Consider the following 17,376-nt stretch of genomic DNA (forward strand, 5'->3'; position numbering starts at 1 on the left):
TTCATGTTAGACAGTTAACTCTTTATTGATACAACAAAATTGCTTGCCTTGAAACTGAAGCGCCAGCGTTTAACCCATTCTAGGAAGTGTCCATGGTTTGCACAGTTTCCTCCACCACGTCCAGGTTCAACGGCGTCACCACCTTCGTTAGGACACCGGTGGTCCCTCTTTTGTACTTGTAGTCGCCAGTTCTACGGGGGAGAAAAAAACAGTGTTTATGGAAGCAACATAAAGTCTGAATTGATGTTCCAAATTGTGCACGAGTATTCTACTCGTTAGTTTGATTAATTTGAGAAAATACTTCATAGTCTTACCTGGTACCCTTCTTGTTGGCCTGGTCGTGAGGTCGAATGTAGTCCACTTTGTCAGCAGTGATCACACAAAGATCGATGTTGCTGCCAGAGCCCAGGTCATTGAAGATTCCTGCCGCGATGGCATCGCGTACCAGCGCCTTGGCTTCTTTTTCCTGCGGCGAAAATCCACATCGGTGATCAACGACAGACTGGAATTCATTCCGGGCATTTTTTGTGAAACTAACCTCCATGCCAGGTTTGTAGCGGTCTTCAAACACCGCCATGGCAGCCAGCGACCCGGATCCTGGACAAGAAAAGGAAGGTCAAGTCGTCGCAAAGAAATGGACGACCGGGCCGTGTGGCGAGTACGCACCCATGGTGACGTAGGGGAGCTTGTCTGTCGAGCCGTGAGGGTAGATGCTGTAGAGATGAGGACCGTTGCAGTCCACGCCGCCGAGTACCAGAGCGGCACCAATGTAGCCCTGATACCTAAAGGAGAAGACAAATATTATACTATGTTTTTTTTTAAGAAAATGCCTTACTATACTATGTCGTTTTTGAAGAGAAAAAGCCTTACTATACTATGTCGTTTTTGAAGAGAAAAAGCCTTACTATACTATGTCGTTTTTGAAGAGGAAAAGCCTTACTATACTATGTCGTTTTTGAAGAGGAAAAGCCTTACTATACTGTGTCGTTTTTGAAGAGAAAAAGCCTTACTATACTATGTCGTTTTTTTAAAGAGAAAAAGCCTTACTATACTATGTCGGTTTTTTTTTTAAGAAAAAAGCCTTACTATACTATGTTGTTTTTTTTGGAAGAAAAAGCCTTACTATACTATGTCGTTTTTTTGAAGAAAAAAGCCTTACTATACTATGTCGTTTTTTTGAAGAAAAAAGCCTTACTATACTATGTCGTTTTTTTGAAGAAAAAAGCTTTACTATAGTAAGGCTTTTTTCTTCAAAAAAACGACATAGTATAGTAAGGCTTTTTTTCTTCAAAAAATGACATAGTATAGTAAGGCTTTTTTCTTCAAAAAACGACATAGTATAGTAAGGCTTTTTTCTTCAAAAAACGACATAGTATAGTAAGGCTTTTTTCTTCAAAAAAACGACATAGTATAGTAAGGCTTTTTTCTTCAAAAAAACGACATAGTATAGTAAGGCTTTTTTCTTCAAAAAACGACATAGTATAGTAAGGCTTTTTTCTTCAAAAAACGACATACTATACTATGTCGCTTTTTGAATAAAAAAGCCTTACTATACTATGTCGTTTTTTTGAAGAAAAAAGCCTTACTATACTATGTCGTTTTTTTGAAGAAGAAAGCCTTACTATAGTAAGGCTTTTTTCTTCAAAAAACGACATAGTATAGTAAGGCTTTTTCTTCAAAAAAACGACATAGTATAGTAAGGCCTTTTTCTTCAAAAAAACGACATAGTATAGTAAGGCTTTTTTCTTCAAAAAACGACATAGTATAGTAAGGCTTTTTTCTTCGAAAAAACGACAGTATAGTAAGGCTTTTTTCTTCAAAAAACGACATAGTATAGTACGGCTTTTTTCTTCAAAAAACGACATAGTATAGTAAGGCTTTTTTATTCAAAAAAACGACATAATATAGTAAGGCTTTTTTCTTCAAAAAAACGACATAGTATAGTAAGGCTTTTTTCTTCAAAAAAACGACATAGTATAGTAAGGCTTTTTCCTTCAAAAAACGACATAGTATAGTAAGGCTTTTTTATTCAAAAAAACGACATAATATAGTAAGGCTTTTTTATTCAAAAAAACGACATAGTATAGTAAGGCTTTTTTATTCAAAAAACGACATAGTATAGTAAGGCTTTTTTATTCAAAAAAACGACATAGTATAGTAAGGCTTTTTTCTTCAAAAAACGACATAGTATTGTAAGGCTTTTTTCTTCAAAAAAACGACATAGTATAGTAAGGCTTTTTTCTTCAAAAAAACGACATAGTATAGTAAGGCTTTTTTATTCAAAAAAACGACATAGTATAGTAAGGCTTTTTTATTCGAAAAAACGACATAGTATAGTAAGGCTTTTTTATTCGAAAAAACGACATAGTATAGTAAGGCTTTTTACTTCAAAAAACGACATAGTATAGTAAGGCTTTTTTCTTCAAAAAACGACATACTATACTATGTCGTTTTTTGAATAAAAAAGCCTTACTATAGTAAGGCTTTTTTCTTCAAAAAACGACATAGTATAGTAAGGCTTTTTCTTCAAAAAAACGACATAGTATAGTAAGGCCTTTTTCTTCAAAAAAACGACATAGTATAGTAAGGCTTTTTTCTTCAAAAAACGACATAGTATAGTAAGGCTTTTTTCTTCGAAAAAACGACATAGTATAGTAAGGCTTTTTTCTTCAAAAAACGACATAGTATAGTAAGGCTTTTTTCTTCAAAAAACGACATAGTATAGTAAGGCTTTTTTATTCAAAAAAACGACATAATATAGTAAGGCTTTTTTCTTCAAAAAAACGACATAGTATAGTAAGGCTTTTTTCTTCAAAAAAACGACATAGTATAGTAAGGCTTTTTTCTTCAAAAAAACGACATAGTATAGTAAGGCTTTTTTCTTCAAAAAACGACATAGTATAGTAAGGCTTTTTTCTTCAAAAAACGACATAGCATAGTAAGGCTTTTTTCTTCAAAAAACGACATAGTATAGTAAGGCTTTTTTCTTCAAAAAACGACATAATATAGTAAGGCTTTTTTATTCAAAAAAACGACATAGTATAGTAAGGCTTTTTTATTCAAAAAAACGACATAGTATAGTAAGGCTTTTTTATTCAAAAAACGACATAGTATAGTAAGGCTTTTTTATTCAAAAAACGACATAGTATAGTAAGGCTTTTTTCTTCAAAAAAATGACATAGTATAGTAAGGCTTTTTTCTTCAAAAAACGACATAGTATAGTAAGGCTTTTTTCTTAAAAAAAACGACATACTATACTATGTCGTTTTTTGAATAAAAAAGCCTTACTATACTATGTCGTTTTTTGAAGAAAAAAGCCTTACTATACTATGTCGTTTTTTGAAGAAAAAAGCCTTACTATACTATGTCGTTTTTTGAATAAAAAAGCCTTACTATACTATGTCGTTTTTTTGAATAAAAAAGCCTTACTATACTATGTCGTTTTTTTGAATAAAAAAGCCTTACTATATTATGTCGCTTTTTTGAAGAAAAAAGCCTTACTATACTATGTCGTTTTTTGAAGAAAAAAGCCTTACTATGCTATGTCGTTTTTTGAAGAAAAAAAGCCTTACTATACTATGTCGTTTTTTGAAGAAAAAAGCCTTACTATACTATGTCGTTTTTGGAAGAAAAAAGCCTTACTATACTATGTCGTTTTTTGAAGAAAATGCCTTACTATACTATGTCGTTTTTTTGAAGAAAAAAGCCTTACTATACTATGTCGTTTTTTGAATAAAAAAGCCTTACTATATTATGTCGTTTTTTTGAATAAAAAAGCCTTACTATACTATGTCGTTTTTTGAAGGAAAAAGCCTTACTATACTATGTCGTTTTTTGAAGAAAAAAGCCTTACTATACTATGTCGTTTTTTGAAGAAAAAAGCCTTACTATACTATGTCGTTTTTTGAAGAAAAAAGCCTTACTATACTATGTCATTTTTTGAAGAAAAAAGCCTTACTATACTATGTCGTTTTTTTGAATAAAAAAGCCTTACTATACTATGTCGTTTTTTGAATAAAAAAGCCTTACTATACTATGTCGTTTTTTTGAAGAAAAAAGCCTTACTATACTTTGTCGTTTTTTTGAATAAAAAAGCCTTACTATACTATGTCGTTTTTTGAATAAAAAAGCCTTACTATACTATGTCGTTTTTTATAATAAAAAAGCCTTACTATACTATGTCGTTTTTTTGAAGAAAAAAGCCTTACTATACTATGTCGTTTTTTTGAAGAAAAAAGCCTTACAATACTATGTCGTTTTTTGAAGAAAAAAGCCTTACTATACTATGTCGTTTTTTTGAATAAAAAAGCCTTACTATACTATGTCGTTTTTTGAATAAAAAAGCCTTACTATACTATGTCGTTTTTTTGAATAAAAAAGCCTTACTATACTATGTCGTTTTTTTGAAGAAAAAAGCCTTACTATACTATGTCGTTTTTTTGAAGAAAAAAGCCTTACAATACTATGTCGTTTTTTGAAGAAAAAAGCCTTACTATACTATGTCGTTTTTTTGAATAAAAAAGCCTTACTATACTATGTCGTTTTTTTGAAGAAAAAAGCCTTACTATACTATGTCGTTTTTTGAATAAAAAAGCCTTACTATACTATGTCGTTTTTTTGAATAAAAAAGCCTTACTATACTATGTCGTTTTTTTGAATAAAAAAGCCTTACTATACTATGTCGTTTTTTTGAATAAAAAAGCCTTACTATACTATGTCGTTTTTTGAAGAAAAAAGCCTTACTATACTATGTCGTTTTTTGAAGAAAAAAGCCTTACTATACTATGTCGTTTTTTGAAGAAAAAAGCCTTACTATACTATGTCGTTTTTTGAAGAAAAAAGCCTTACTATACTATGTCGTTTTTTGAAGAAAAAAGCCTTACTATACTATGTCATTTTTTGAAGAAAAAAGCCTTACTATACTATGTCGTTTTGTTGAATAAAAAAGCCTTACTATACTATGTCGTTTTTTTGAAGAAAAAAGCCTTACTATACTTTGTCGTTTTTTTGAATAAAAAAGCCTTACTATACTATGTCGTTTTTTGAATAAAAAAGCCTTACTATACTATGTCGTTTTTTTTAATAAAAAAGCCTTACTATACTATGTCGTTTTTTTGAAGAAAAAAGCCTTACTATACTATGTCGTTTTTTTGAAGAAAAAAGCCTTACAATACTATGTCGTTTTTTGAAGAAAAAAGCCTTACTATACTATGTCGTTTTTTTGAATAAAAAAGCCTTACTATACTATGTCGTTTTTTGAATAAAAAAGCCTTACTATACTATGTCGTTTTTTTGAATAAAAAAGCCTTACTATACTATGTCGTTTTTTGAAGAAAAAAGCCTTACTATACTATGTCGTTTTTTTGAAGAAAAAAGCCTTACAATACTATGTCGTTTTTTGAAGAAAAAAGCCTTACTATACTATGTCGTTTTTTTGAATAAAAAAGCCTTACTATACTATGTCGTTTTTTTGAAGAAAAAAGCCTTACTATACTATGTCGTTTTTTGAATAAAAAAGCCTTACTATACTATGTCGTTTTTTTGAATAAAAAAGCCTTACTATACTATGTCGTTTTTTTGAATAAAAAAGCCTTACTATACTATGTCGTTTTTTTGAATAAAAAAGCCTTACTATACTATGTCGTTTTTTGAAGAAAAAAGCCTTACTATACTATGTCGTTTTTTGAAGAAAAAAGCCTTACTATACTATGTCGTTTTTTGAAGAAAAAAGCCTTACTATACTATGTCGTTTTTTGAAGAAAAAAGCCTTACTATACTATGTCGTTTTTTCGAATAAAAAAGCCTTACTATACTATGTCGTTTTTTTGAAGAAAAAAGCCTTACTATACTATGTTGTTTTTTGAATAAAAAAGCCTTACTATACTATGTCGTTTTTTTTGGATAAAAAAGCCTTACTATACTATGTCGTTTTTTTGAAGAAAAAAGCCTTACTATACTATGTGGTTTTTTGAAGAAAAAAGCCTTACTATACTATGTCGTTTTTTTGAATAAAAAAGCCTTACTATACTATGTCGTTTTTTTGAATAAAAAAGCCTTACTATACTATGTCGTTTTTTTGAATAAAAACGCCTTACTATACTATGTCGTTTTTTTTGAATAAAAACGCCTTACTATACTATGTCGTTTTTTTGAATAAAAAAGCCTTACTATACTATGTCGTTTTTTCGAATAAAAAAGCCTTACTATACTATGTCGTTTTTTCGAATAAAAAAGCCTTACTATACTATGTCGTTTTTTCGATTAAAAAAGCCTTACTATACTATGTCGTTTTTTCGATTAAAAAAGCCTTACTATACTATGTCGTTTTTTCGAATAAAAAAGCCTTACTATACTATGTCGTTTTTTCGAATAAAAAAGCCATACTATACTATGTTGTTTTTTCGAATAAAAAAGCCTTACTATACTATGTCGTTTTTTCGAATAAAAAAGCCTTACTATACTATGTCGTTTTTTTTAATAAAAAAGCCTTACTATACTATGTCGTTTTTTTGAATAAAAAAGCCTTACTATACTATGTCGTTTTTTTGAATAAAAAAGCCTTACTATACTATGTCGTTTTTTTGAATAAAAAAGCCTTACTATACTATGTCGTTTTTTTGAATAAAAAAGCCTTACTATACTATGTCGTTTTTTTGAATGAAAAAGCCTTACTATACTATGTCGTTTTTTTTGAATAAAAAAGCCTTACTATACTATGTCGTTTTTTTGAATAAAAAAGCCTTACTATACTATGTCGTTTTTTCGAATAAAAAAGCCTTACTATACTATGTCGTTTTTTCGAATAAAAAAGCCTTACTATACTATGTCGTTTTTTTTAATAAAAAAGCCTTACTATACTATGTCGTTTTTTTGAATAAAAAAGCCTTACTATACTATGTCGTTTTTTCGAATAAAAAAGCCTTACTATACTATGTCGTTTTTTCGAATAAAAAAGCCTTACTATACTATGTCGTTTTTTCGAATAAAAAAGCCATACTATACTATGTTGTTTTTTCGAATAAAAAAGCCTTACTATACTATGTCGTTTTTTCGAATAAAAAAGCCTTACTATACTATGTCGTTTTTTTTAATAAAAAAGCCTTACTATACTATGTCGTTTTTTTGAATAAAAAAGCCTTACTATACTATGTCGTTTTTTTGAATAAAAAAGCCTTACTATACTATGTCGTTTTTTTGAATGAAAAAGCCTTACTATACTATGTCGTTTTTTTTGAATAAAAAAGCCTTACTATACTATGTCGTTTTTTTGAATAAAAAAGCCTTACTATACTATGTCGTTTTTTCGAATAAAAAAGCCTTACTATACTATGTCGTTTTTTCGAATAAAAAAGCCTTACTATACTATGTCGTTTTTTTTAATAAAAAAGCCTTACTATACTATGTCGTTTTTTTGAATAAAAAAGCCTTACTATACTATGTCGTTTTTTCGAATAAAAAAGCCTTACTATACTATGTCGTTTTTTCGAATAAAAAAGCCTTACTATACTATGTCGTTTTTTTGAAGAAAAAAGCCTTACTATACTATGTCGTTTTTTCGAATAAAAAAGCCTTACTATACTATGTCGTTTTTTCGAATAAAAAAGCCTTACTATACTATGTCGTTTTTTCGAATAAACAAGCCTTACTATACTATGTCGTTTTTTCGAATAAAAAAGCCTTACTATACTATGTCGTTTTTTCGAATAAAAAAGCCTTACTATACTATGTCGTTTTTTCGAATAAAAAAGCCTTACTATACTATGTCGTTTTTTTGAAGAAAAAAGCCTTCCTATACTATGTCGTTTTTTTGAAGAAAAAAGCCTTACTATACTATGTCGTTTTTTTGAAGAAAAAAGCCTTACTATACTATGTCGTTTTTTTGAAGAAAAAAGCCTTACTATACTATGTCGTTTTTTTGAAGAAAAAAGCCTTACTATACTATGTCGTTTTTTGAAGAAAAAAGCCTTACTATACTATGTCGTTTTTTCGAATAAAAAAGCCTTACTATACTATGTCGTTTTTTTGAAGAAAAAAGCCTTACTATACTATGTCGGTTTTTTTTTTAAGAAAAAAGCCTTACTATACTATGTTGTTTTTTTTGGAAGAAAAAGCCTTACTATACTATGTCGTTTTTTTGAAGAAAAAAGCCTTACTATACTATGTCGTTTTTTTGAAGAAAAAAGCCTTACTATACTATGTCGTTTTTTGAAGAAAAAAGCCTTACTATACTATGTCGTTTTTTCGAAGAAAAAAGCCTTACTATACTATGTCGTTTTTTCAAAGAAAAAAGCCTTACTATACTTTGTCGTTTTTTCGAATAAAAAAGCCTTACTATACTTTGTCGTTTTTTCGAATAAAAAAGCCTTACTATACGATGTCGTTTTTTCGAAGAAAAAAGCCTTACTATACTATGTCGTTTTTTCGGATAAAAAAGCCTTACTATACTATGTCGTTTTTTCGCATAAAAAAGCCTTACTATACTATGTCGTTTTTTCGAATAAAAAAGCCTTACTATACTATGTCGTTTTTTCGAATAAAAAAGCCTTACTATACTATGTCGTTTTTTCGAATAAAAAAGCCTTACTATACTATGTCGTTTTTTCGAATAAAAAAGCCTTACTATACTATGTCGTTTTTTCGAATAAAAAAGCCTTACTATACTATGTCGGTTTTTTGAAGAAAAAAGCCTTACTATACTATGTCGTTTTTTGAAGAAAAAAGCCTTACTATACTATGTCGTTTTTTCGAAGAAAAAAGCCTTACTATACTATGTCGTTTTTTCGAAGAAAAAAGCCTTACTATACTATGTCGTTTTTTCGAAGAAAAAAGCCTTACTATACTATGTCGTTTTTTCGAAGAAAAAAGCCTTACTATACTATGTCGTTTTTTCGAAGAAAAAAGCCTTACTATACTATGTCGTTTTTTTGAATAAAAAAGCCTTACTATACTATGTCGTTTTTTTGAATAAAAAAGCCTTACTATACTATGTCGTTTTTTTTAATAAAAAAGCCTTACTATACTATGTCGTTTTTTTGAATAAAAAAGCCTTACTATACTATGTCGTTTTTTTTAATAAAAAAGCATTACTATACTATGTCGTTTTTTCGAATAAAAAAGCCTTACTATACTATGTCGTTTTTTCGAATAAAAAAGCCTTACTATACTATGTCGTTTTTTCGAATAAAAAAGCCTTACTATACTATGTCGTTTTTTCGAATAAAAAAGCCTTACTATACTATGTCGTTTTTTCGAGTAAAAAAGCCTTACTATACTATGTCGTTTTTTCGAATAAAAAAGCCTTACTATACTATGTCGTTTTTTCGAATAAAAAAGCCTTACTATACTATGTCGTTTTTTCGAATAAAAAAGCCTTACTATACTATGTCGTTTTTTCGAATAAAAAAGCCTTACTATACTATGTCGTTTTTTCGAATAAAAAAGCCTTACTATACTATGTCATTTTTTCGCATAAAAAAGCCTTACTATACTATGTCGTTTTTTTTAATAAAAAAGCCTTACTATACTATGTTGTTTTTTTGAAGAAAAAAGCCTTACTAAACTGTCGTTTTTTTGAAGAAAAAAGCCTTACTATACTATGTCGTTTTTTCATGGAAAAAAGCCTTACTATACTATGTCGTTTTTTGAAGAAAAAAGCCGTACTATACTATGTCGGTTTTTTTTGAATAAAAAAGCCTTACTATACTATGTCGTTTTTGAAGATAAAAAGCCTTACTATACTATGTCGTTTTTAAAGATAAAAAGCTTTACTATACTATGTCGTTTTTAAAGATAAAAAGCCTTACTATACTATGTCATTTTTTACGAAAAAAAAGCCTTACGGCAAGGACGTACCTGAAAAGCATTTGTTTGAACATGCGATTGGCCGTGGCTACGCGGGGAAGTCTGCCCGTGGACAGGGCGTGTAACTCCAGGTTAGACGAAATCATCTGAGTGGTCATCTCCGTGTCGGCCGCCGTTCCGGCACCGCAACAGCTGCGCAAAAACAACAACAAAAAACAGGTTACACCAGGAAGAAAACATCACTTCTTATTTTTTTTCAGGGAAAATATAAAAAGATAAAAAAATAATCCAATGATTACTAAATATTTGGCGAAATGTAATGTATCTTGGAGCAGTTCTTGTCAGCAACAATCATGCCCTCTGTGGCTCGGGTGTCAGCTCCCAGGACGATGCCATCCTTAAAAAAATAAAGTAAACTTAGAAATACAGCAAAACAAAATAGACTTTTGAAAAAAACAATGAAATGGTCATTTTTCCCACTCACCTTGAACACAATCCCACAGATAGTAGTTCCAGTTTTACGAGCTGCAGGCAAATGACAGCCTAATTCGTTTGCTTTTTCTTCCAGGAATCCATTTCTGGAAAAGAAAGACAATAAATAAATACAAGTAAAACTAGCCAACAACGTGGACTAGTATTAGTCCGTTTAAACCATGGCATTATATAATTTATTAGCATTTTAACCGCATTACTCATTGCATTTCGAAGTCAATGTGAAACGACGGTTGTGACGTTAAATAAGATAGCGGAAATCGTTGCAGGCTTCCATTTAAAAAATCTAGTAACTAAAACAAATTCATTCCCCACAAATTATTCCCTCAATTGATCGCTCTACTTTAAAGCCAAAAACGTTAAAGTTGTCCCGCAAGTAGATATTAAATGCGCAACAAAGAAAATACATTGCAGGCTAGCACCAAACTTAGCATTCGCATTGAATGGCTGAGTCATAGCGTCGAAAATTAACTTGACGCTATTTTGAATGCAAATTCGACGCCACAATAGTAATAACTGTTTTGCTTTATTATATTTAATCATGATAACATATCTCGGACGACATTGTTTACCTTTTACAGTTGTCAAACGTAAAACCACCAAGAGTTGGCGAGTTCATTGTTAGCGCCGCCATTTTCCTGGTTTGCGAAGCGTGATCTACTTCTTCTACTACTGTTTTGGTCCAATTCGTAATTCCATTTTGGTGCGATAGCGCCACCTTTCGGAATGGAGTCGATACTTTCGCATAGTTTGTAATAATAAACGTGCATTTCTAGCACCGCTTAGTGGCTAAATGTACACTTGCTTTCATCAGATTGGGTGAAGGAAATGTTATTTCTTGATATTTTTTTTACAATATATTGCTTTGATCTCTTGTTCGTTTCTCTTTTACGGTTTCAATATCCTCATATATGCCCCAATCTTTACTTTATATTTCACCTTCATATACACTCCCTAACATTGTATATATTTAAAAGGGGGTAAAAGAACGGGACGAACTGTCATCGAGTCATGCGACTTTTTTTATCTTGGTTTTTGGGAGTTGTAGTTTTTGTTGTTAAAAGATTACGCACTTCAATATTGCCTACACGAAGCCTTCACTACAACTCCCAGAATTCCTTGCGGGCGGCTATGGGTCCGTTTCGAGCACTGTAACATGTCAGAAATATTGGCGACGAATTTTGCGCTATTCCTCTCCATCTAAATGTGTTTCGGACCCAAACATGGAGTCCAGAATCAAGTAAGAGCTATTTTATTCATTATTAGCATCAACTGTTTTCTTTATATTTGTCACAGCGAGTAATTGCTCAAATTACGCAGCTTTTGGGGCCTGACATGAACGCAGTCGTGTTATCTAAATTGGAATAACAACAATAATAACAAAAATTTAAAAAGACATGTATAGTCATGGGCGTTAACTTATTTGAGGTGGTTAGTTGAATAATCATGACTCTGGTTTTAATTCGTTTAACTGTTTGATTCGATCCTGACATCTGCAATATACAGCGGTGCGTTGGATTATTGAGTTAAGGGTGCAAAAGTGGGAATAAATACATTTGAGTGCGTTATGAACAATATACTGAATCTATTTTGTGTACAATTTTGCATTAAGGATTTATATTTGCTGCCTGGCTCAAAATAGCTGTCTTGTATTTAGCTGTCTTCTAAAATACATACTAATATATCTATAGTTATATGTACATATATTAAACCTTTTTATGCAGTAATACAATAAATATTTTATCTTAAATTGTCACATGAACATAAAATCCAGTATTTTTTTTCCTAAAAGGAGTCAATTTTGTGATCATCTGACACAATACAACAACTATACTTACTTTTAGTGATTTAGACTTGAGTATTTTCATGTTTTTTTTTGTTGTCATGATCCACTTTAGGGAAAGCCCAGAATCCGTTTTTGAAGTATATGTGGAAGTTGTTGGTCCAACTACACAAAGCACGGGTACGTTTCTAAACAGTTTTTTAACTGATTTCACAATTTCAAAATGAATTCTAATGACTCACACTCATGAATCTAATCTCTAAATAACATTACTGAACAATATCTAGTAGGTTCAAGTACAATGGGTTCCTAACTTTTTGACAAAATATTTTTTTTCCGGCAAACAGGCCCTGAAATCCGTCGAAAATTCCCTGAAGACTTCCAAGATGAGGTCTGTGATTTAGGAAATTTATTGTATAACACTTTGCAGTATTTTGTGTACATTTCCAAGATAAGAATACATGCCATGATGCTAATAAATGTCATTTACTTGACAGGAAACCATTAAGACGGTGCCCAAATTCTGCTTTCCTCTATCTTTGGACAGGTACCTCCCAAATACAACCTTCTTTTAGTCTTATTTTTCACCAAAACAACCATAGCCAACACAAAAAATCCAATTGTACTGATTTTAATTTGCATAGATGTTGCTATTTGTAAACAAATATTTTTGTGCAGCGTCCCCATCAATCAAACGGACCAAAATTTCACATTTGTGCTGACGGACGTCAACAGTAAACACAAATTTGGATTTTGCCGCCTGTCGTCAAGTTCGCGCACCTGCTTCTGCATTCTTAGGTGAGGAACGTCTTATATTTGCTCTAAAATTCATTAAAAACAAATGCTGATCACTTATAATTTTTCTCTATTTTGCAGCTACCTGCCCTGGTTCGACGTATATTATAAATTGCTAAATATCATTGCTGATTACACAGTTATCGGCCAGGTGAGGAATAGAATAACTAAGTTTGTATTATTACCGTACAAAAAAAAATTAAAAAAACAACTACTGTATTGGCCCGAATATACGACGACCCCCACTTTTTCAGTCCTATTTCATCGGCTTATTATTCGGGCCAACACAATTTAATTCGCAAATATTTCCAAGACTCAATCTGTTTAGACACTAGTGTAAGAAAACAATATGTGGAATACTAATAAGATTGTAGTTGATGTATATTTGTTTGTATAGGAGAGCAATTTCCAAGAACTCCTGGCGTCTTTACACCGTCTTTCCATCCCCGAGCCCGGCGTTCCCGTTCAGGTCGCAACGGTGAGGCCCAATGGTTGGAATGCCGCCCTTCCCAATCCCACAAGATTGGACGCCTATCGCCGCCATGTGACGATCCTTTTATTTTCTGTTCATTTTAGCATTTCTACTTTACCGTACCAGACCTAAAAGAGCTCCCCAGAATACCCGAAAACGTGAGCTCTTCCCTTACTTTCCCAATGTACATTAAATTTACATGCAAATTAATTTCCTTTTGACGTCGCAGAGAAACCTGACTGAATATTTTGTAGCAGTAGACGTCAACAACATGCTCCAAGTCTACGCTAGCATGCTTCACGAACGTCGGATTCTCATCTGCTGTAGCACGCTAAGCACTGTACGTCATCCACCTTTTTTATGGGCTCTCTCAGATTAATCTATTAATCTATAAATAATATGCAGACTTAATTTCAAACTTTTTTTCTCTGTATTAGTTAACAGCTTGTGTCCATGGGTCTGCTGCCATGTTATATCCCATGTACTGGCAACATGTTTACATTCCAGTCCTGCCTCCACATCTCTTAGACTACTGCTGGTGAGTTCAAGAACCTTTACAGAAAATATGTAAAATACAGTACCTCTTCATTTTTAGTGCGTAGACTCCAATCCCAGGCTTTTTATTGATGTTGTGGATGTAAACAAGACCAAACTTCCTTCAATGTACATTTTCATGCCTGGAAAACAAACCCAGTGAACCCCATTTTTCAGGTTTGGTTAGTGAAACAATAGAAAAATATGGATAAATACTTCAATGGAAAAAAATTAAATCCTCTTTAACTACTCTTTACTGTCAAATAATTCCAGTTACAATAAATCCTTGCATAAAATGGGTTGAGATGACCATAAATTGTCAAAAAGGGAACAATAACACACATTTTTTCCAGTGCTCCGATGCCTTACCTTATTGGAGTCCATTCCAGCCTAATGGGGGTAAGTAAGTCACATTATTTTTTAGATGTTTACACTTTGAAAATGCCAGAAGCACCACTACATTGACACATATATACAACATTTATTTAATTGTTTTGAATTTCCTGTAATCGTTTTTTTTCTGTAGAAAATTCAAGGAATGGCTATGGACGATGTAGTAATTCTCAATGTGGACAACAACACCCTTGAAACACCTCATCACGACCTTCAAACTTTACCCCATGATGTGGTTAGTAAGACTAAATCAAAAATAGAGATATTTCCATTTTTTTGTCTTAGATATCCTGTCATTTCTCAACTCATTTGATCAAGCATTGTGGAAAGTTTTTTTAAAATATTTTTTCACTTTGCTCCCTCAGGTTTCATCGTTAAAAAATCGTCTCAAGAAGTTCTCAAGCACCCCCGGCGATGGGGTGGCTCGCGCCTTCCTCAAAAGTCAAGCGGCTCTTTTTGGCAGTTACAGAAATGCTCTTCAGATTGAATTGGTTTGTACATTTGTTTTTTTTTCAATGACAAATTTGACTAAAAAACTTGGTTTTTTTGGGTCAGGGTGAACCAATAACATTCAACGAAGACACTTTTATCAATCATCGATTGAGCGCTATGAGAGAATTCCTTCAAAATGCCATCCAGCTTCAACTCTTCAAGCAGGTAAACAAACAAAGTACTTTTTTCCTAACTTGAACATTTTGTTAAACATCATTTTTGGAATTGCAGTTCATCGATGGCCGCTTGGAACTATTAAACTCGGGAGAAGGTTTCAGTGACATCTTTGAAGAGGAGATCAGCAAAGGGGAATACGCAGGTAAGCTAGCGTTAGCAAACCAAAATAAATCATTTGTACTTTAGGGCAATTTTCTAACACATTCTTCTCTCCACAGGAAGCGATAAATCCTATCACCAGTGGCTAATCACTGTAAAGGTAAGTAAAACACAAGTACAAGTTGTTGTTTTTTTTAAGTCATTGACTTATGTTTCCTGATAGAAAGGGAGCGGCGCCATTTTGAACACAGTGAAGACCAAAGCCAACCCAGCCATGAAGACGGCTTACAAATTTGTGAGTACATCCCCAGACTTCAAACCTATCGAGGGCATAGATTCTTAGTTTCTGGTCTGTTCTGTTGCTAGGCAAAAGACCACGCCAAAATGGGGATTAAGGAAGTCAAGAGCCGGCTAAAGCAGAAGGTTAGCTTTAAGCTAACGCCCATGCAACTACAATCCGTCCATATTCCTTTTTAAACGATCAACATGTATTCTTCCTTAGCAGGAAATGATCGACAACGGACCAGGAATTATCGACGAGGATAAAGAATATGTTCCAAAGAGATTTGAGATGGAGGAGACGTCGCAGTCGTTGGATGAACACAGAATAAATCGACTATTTGGCCTGGTAAATAGATTTCAAAAAGCTTTTTTTCCCACACTGTATCGATTTTTTTAAGTATAATTCTTATTAACTCCTCCCCTTTTCTCAGTCCCCCATGCTAATGAAGAAAACAAATAGTAGCGAGAGTCTGGAAGGTCCTCACGACCAGTAAGTGGACTTAAATTCCAATTCCTTAGCCAAAAAAAATTGTATTTTCCGTCATAATGCCGTCTGGACCACCTCATTAAGCTTGACTACGTCACCCTCCTTAGGTCACAGCGTTACTGTTCCCTGAGAGAAGTCGATTGGACGGAAGATTCCGACTCCAATTTGGATTTCCGACGTCGCCGCCCACTTCAGAAGAACCTCGCCAATGCTAGCAAATTAGCGCATTTCTTTAGCCGCCTGGACGAACATGACGGGCAACCACTTCCCTTGGCTAAAAGTCTGGAGGACCTCAAAAGTCTGAAGGACTATGAAAAACTACACACAGAGTTCACCCGTGAGGTCAGAAATGTCTTTTTTGTAGTCTTAATTGAACCGTAGTTAGATTGTATTTGTTATACGATGTCTTTAAAAAGACTAAATAGTCTGTTTTGTGTTTTCAGCGACTGGATCTTGGTTTCAGCGAACCCCCCCAAATCCCTTTGGGCCTAAAGCTCCCCAACACGTACAACAAACTTCTGGACATCGAATGGGATCAAGAGGAATCTGACTTTTGGGACCATAACAACCCCTGCAAGAAAACTCAATCGGCTCATTTCCTCAGCCTGAAAAACGAACACAACAGTCCAAGAACCGATCTTGGCGAGCCAGACCGGTCCACCCCGGACAACATCACCATACCCCGACCCCACGGGAGAAAGAGCGCCGAGCTGGGAACCACGTTAGCGCCATCTGGCTCCAAATCCAATGGAGAAAGGACAAAAACAGGAGATGCGGATTTGATAAGCCTTCTGGACCCTCTGAACAAAACCCCTAAGATCTTTCCTTCAACAACCCGGGAAGAACTGACGTTTCTTCCAGAGAACAGCAGAATTCCGCCTCAGGCTTTCTTCCAGCCACACGGTCACATATCCCATTCTGTTTGGACTCCGTCCGTCTACAATTCCTTACCACGAATGCAGTATTTGTCAGGTGCCCCTTTTCACGAACTACCAAGTGGTTCGCCTGTCCAGAACCCAAGCAGTTTGCAACTTTATCCGTCACAATCAGAAATCTCAAACCAGCACTGGACTCATGGTCCCGCCCTTTTCCCCAGTTTCCAAACGGGTAATCCATATAACCCACAGACTCTTTCAGGACTTTCCGACTCTATTCTGGTCCCAAATGCTGCTCCCAAATCAGGACCAGGACAAGTTGAAGAAGGACAACAGAAAGCCGAGGATCCTTTCCATGACCTTCTGACGATGATGAAACCAACGATTTCTCTTGAAAAGAATACAGATCGTCCACAGAAAGGCTGGGAAACATTCGACTGAAATTATTTTCACAGACTTGTCACTCACTGGCCAAATGTTTTCATTTGAAGAACTGCTAAATATGCTTGACGCCGTCCGTATTCTGAATGTGTGCTTTGGCTCTTTACACAAAAACCGTAATGAAATATAATGTTTATCGGAAGCGATACGTGACGACTGAATCATACACCTCAATGTAAAATGAATAAAAACATCACATGCAACCTATTGAATCTTTCTTGACTTGACTAATAACTCTAAATTCCAAAGCGAA

At 33.4% G+C, this 17,376-nt stretch overlaps 2 protein-coding genes across 2 annotated transcripts; one reads left to right on the plus strand and one right to left on the minus strand.

Annotated features, from left to right (window-relative positions):
* Positions 1-6: 6 nt before the first annotated feature.
* psmb7 (proteasome 20S subunit beta 7) lies at positions 7-11,027 on the minus strand. The gene is made up of 8 exons (XM_077737140.1): positions 10,866-11,027; positions 10,286-10,379; positions 10,101-10,198; positions 9,853-9,993; positions 667-782; positions 539-597; positions 315-466; positions 7-191 (listed from the first exon to the last, which is right to left on the minus strand). The coding sequence occupies exons 1-8, from the start codon at positions 10,925-10,927 to the stop codon at positions 80-82; spliced, it is 834 nt and encodes a 277-aa protein (XP_077593266.1). The 5' UTR covers positions 10,928-11,027; the 3' UTR covers positions 7-79.
* A 140-nt stretch (positions 11,028-11,167) lies between these two features.
* On the plus strand, positions 11,168-17,326 carry dennd1a (DENN/MADD domain containing 1A). The gene is made up of 22 exons (XM_077737142.1): positions 11,168-11,533; positions 12,192-12,256; positions 12,424-12,467; positions 12,574-12,623; positions 12,755-12,874; positions 12,953-13,022; positions 13,269-13,349; positions 13,448-13,501; positions 13,573-13,683; positions 13,781-13,881; positions 14,231-14,276; positions 14,404-14,505; positions 14,636-14,761; positions 14,826-14,927; positions 14,994-15,081; positions 15,158-15,198; positions 15,262-15,333; positions 15,405-15,461; positions 15,544-15,666; positions 15,752-15,810; positions 15,915-16,149; positions 16,251-17,326. Exons 1-22 carry the CDS (start codon positions 11,517-11,519, stop codon positions 17,121-17,123), a joined length of 2,637 nt encoding a protein of 878 aa, XP_077593268.1. The 5' UTR covers positions 11,168-11,516; the 3' UTR covers positions 17,124-17,326.
* The last annotated feature ends 50 nt before the right edge of the window (positions 17,327-17,376 follow it).

This window comes from Stigmatopora nigra, chromosome 17 (assembly GCF_051989575.1).
Source record: "Stigmatopora nigra isolate UIUO_SnigA chromosome 17, RoL_Snig_1.1, whole genome shotgun sequence".
Taxonomy (NCBI): Eukaryota; Metazoa; Chordata; class Actinopteri; order Syngnathiformes; family Syngnathidae; genus Stigmatopora; species Stigmatopora nigra.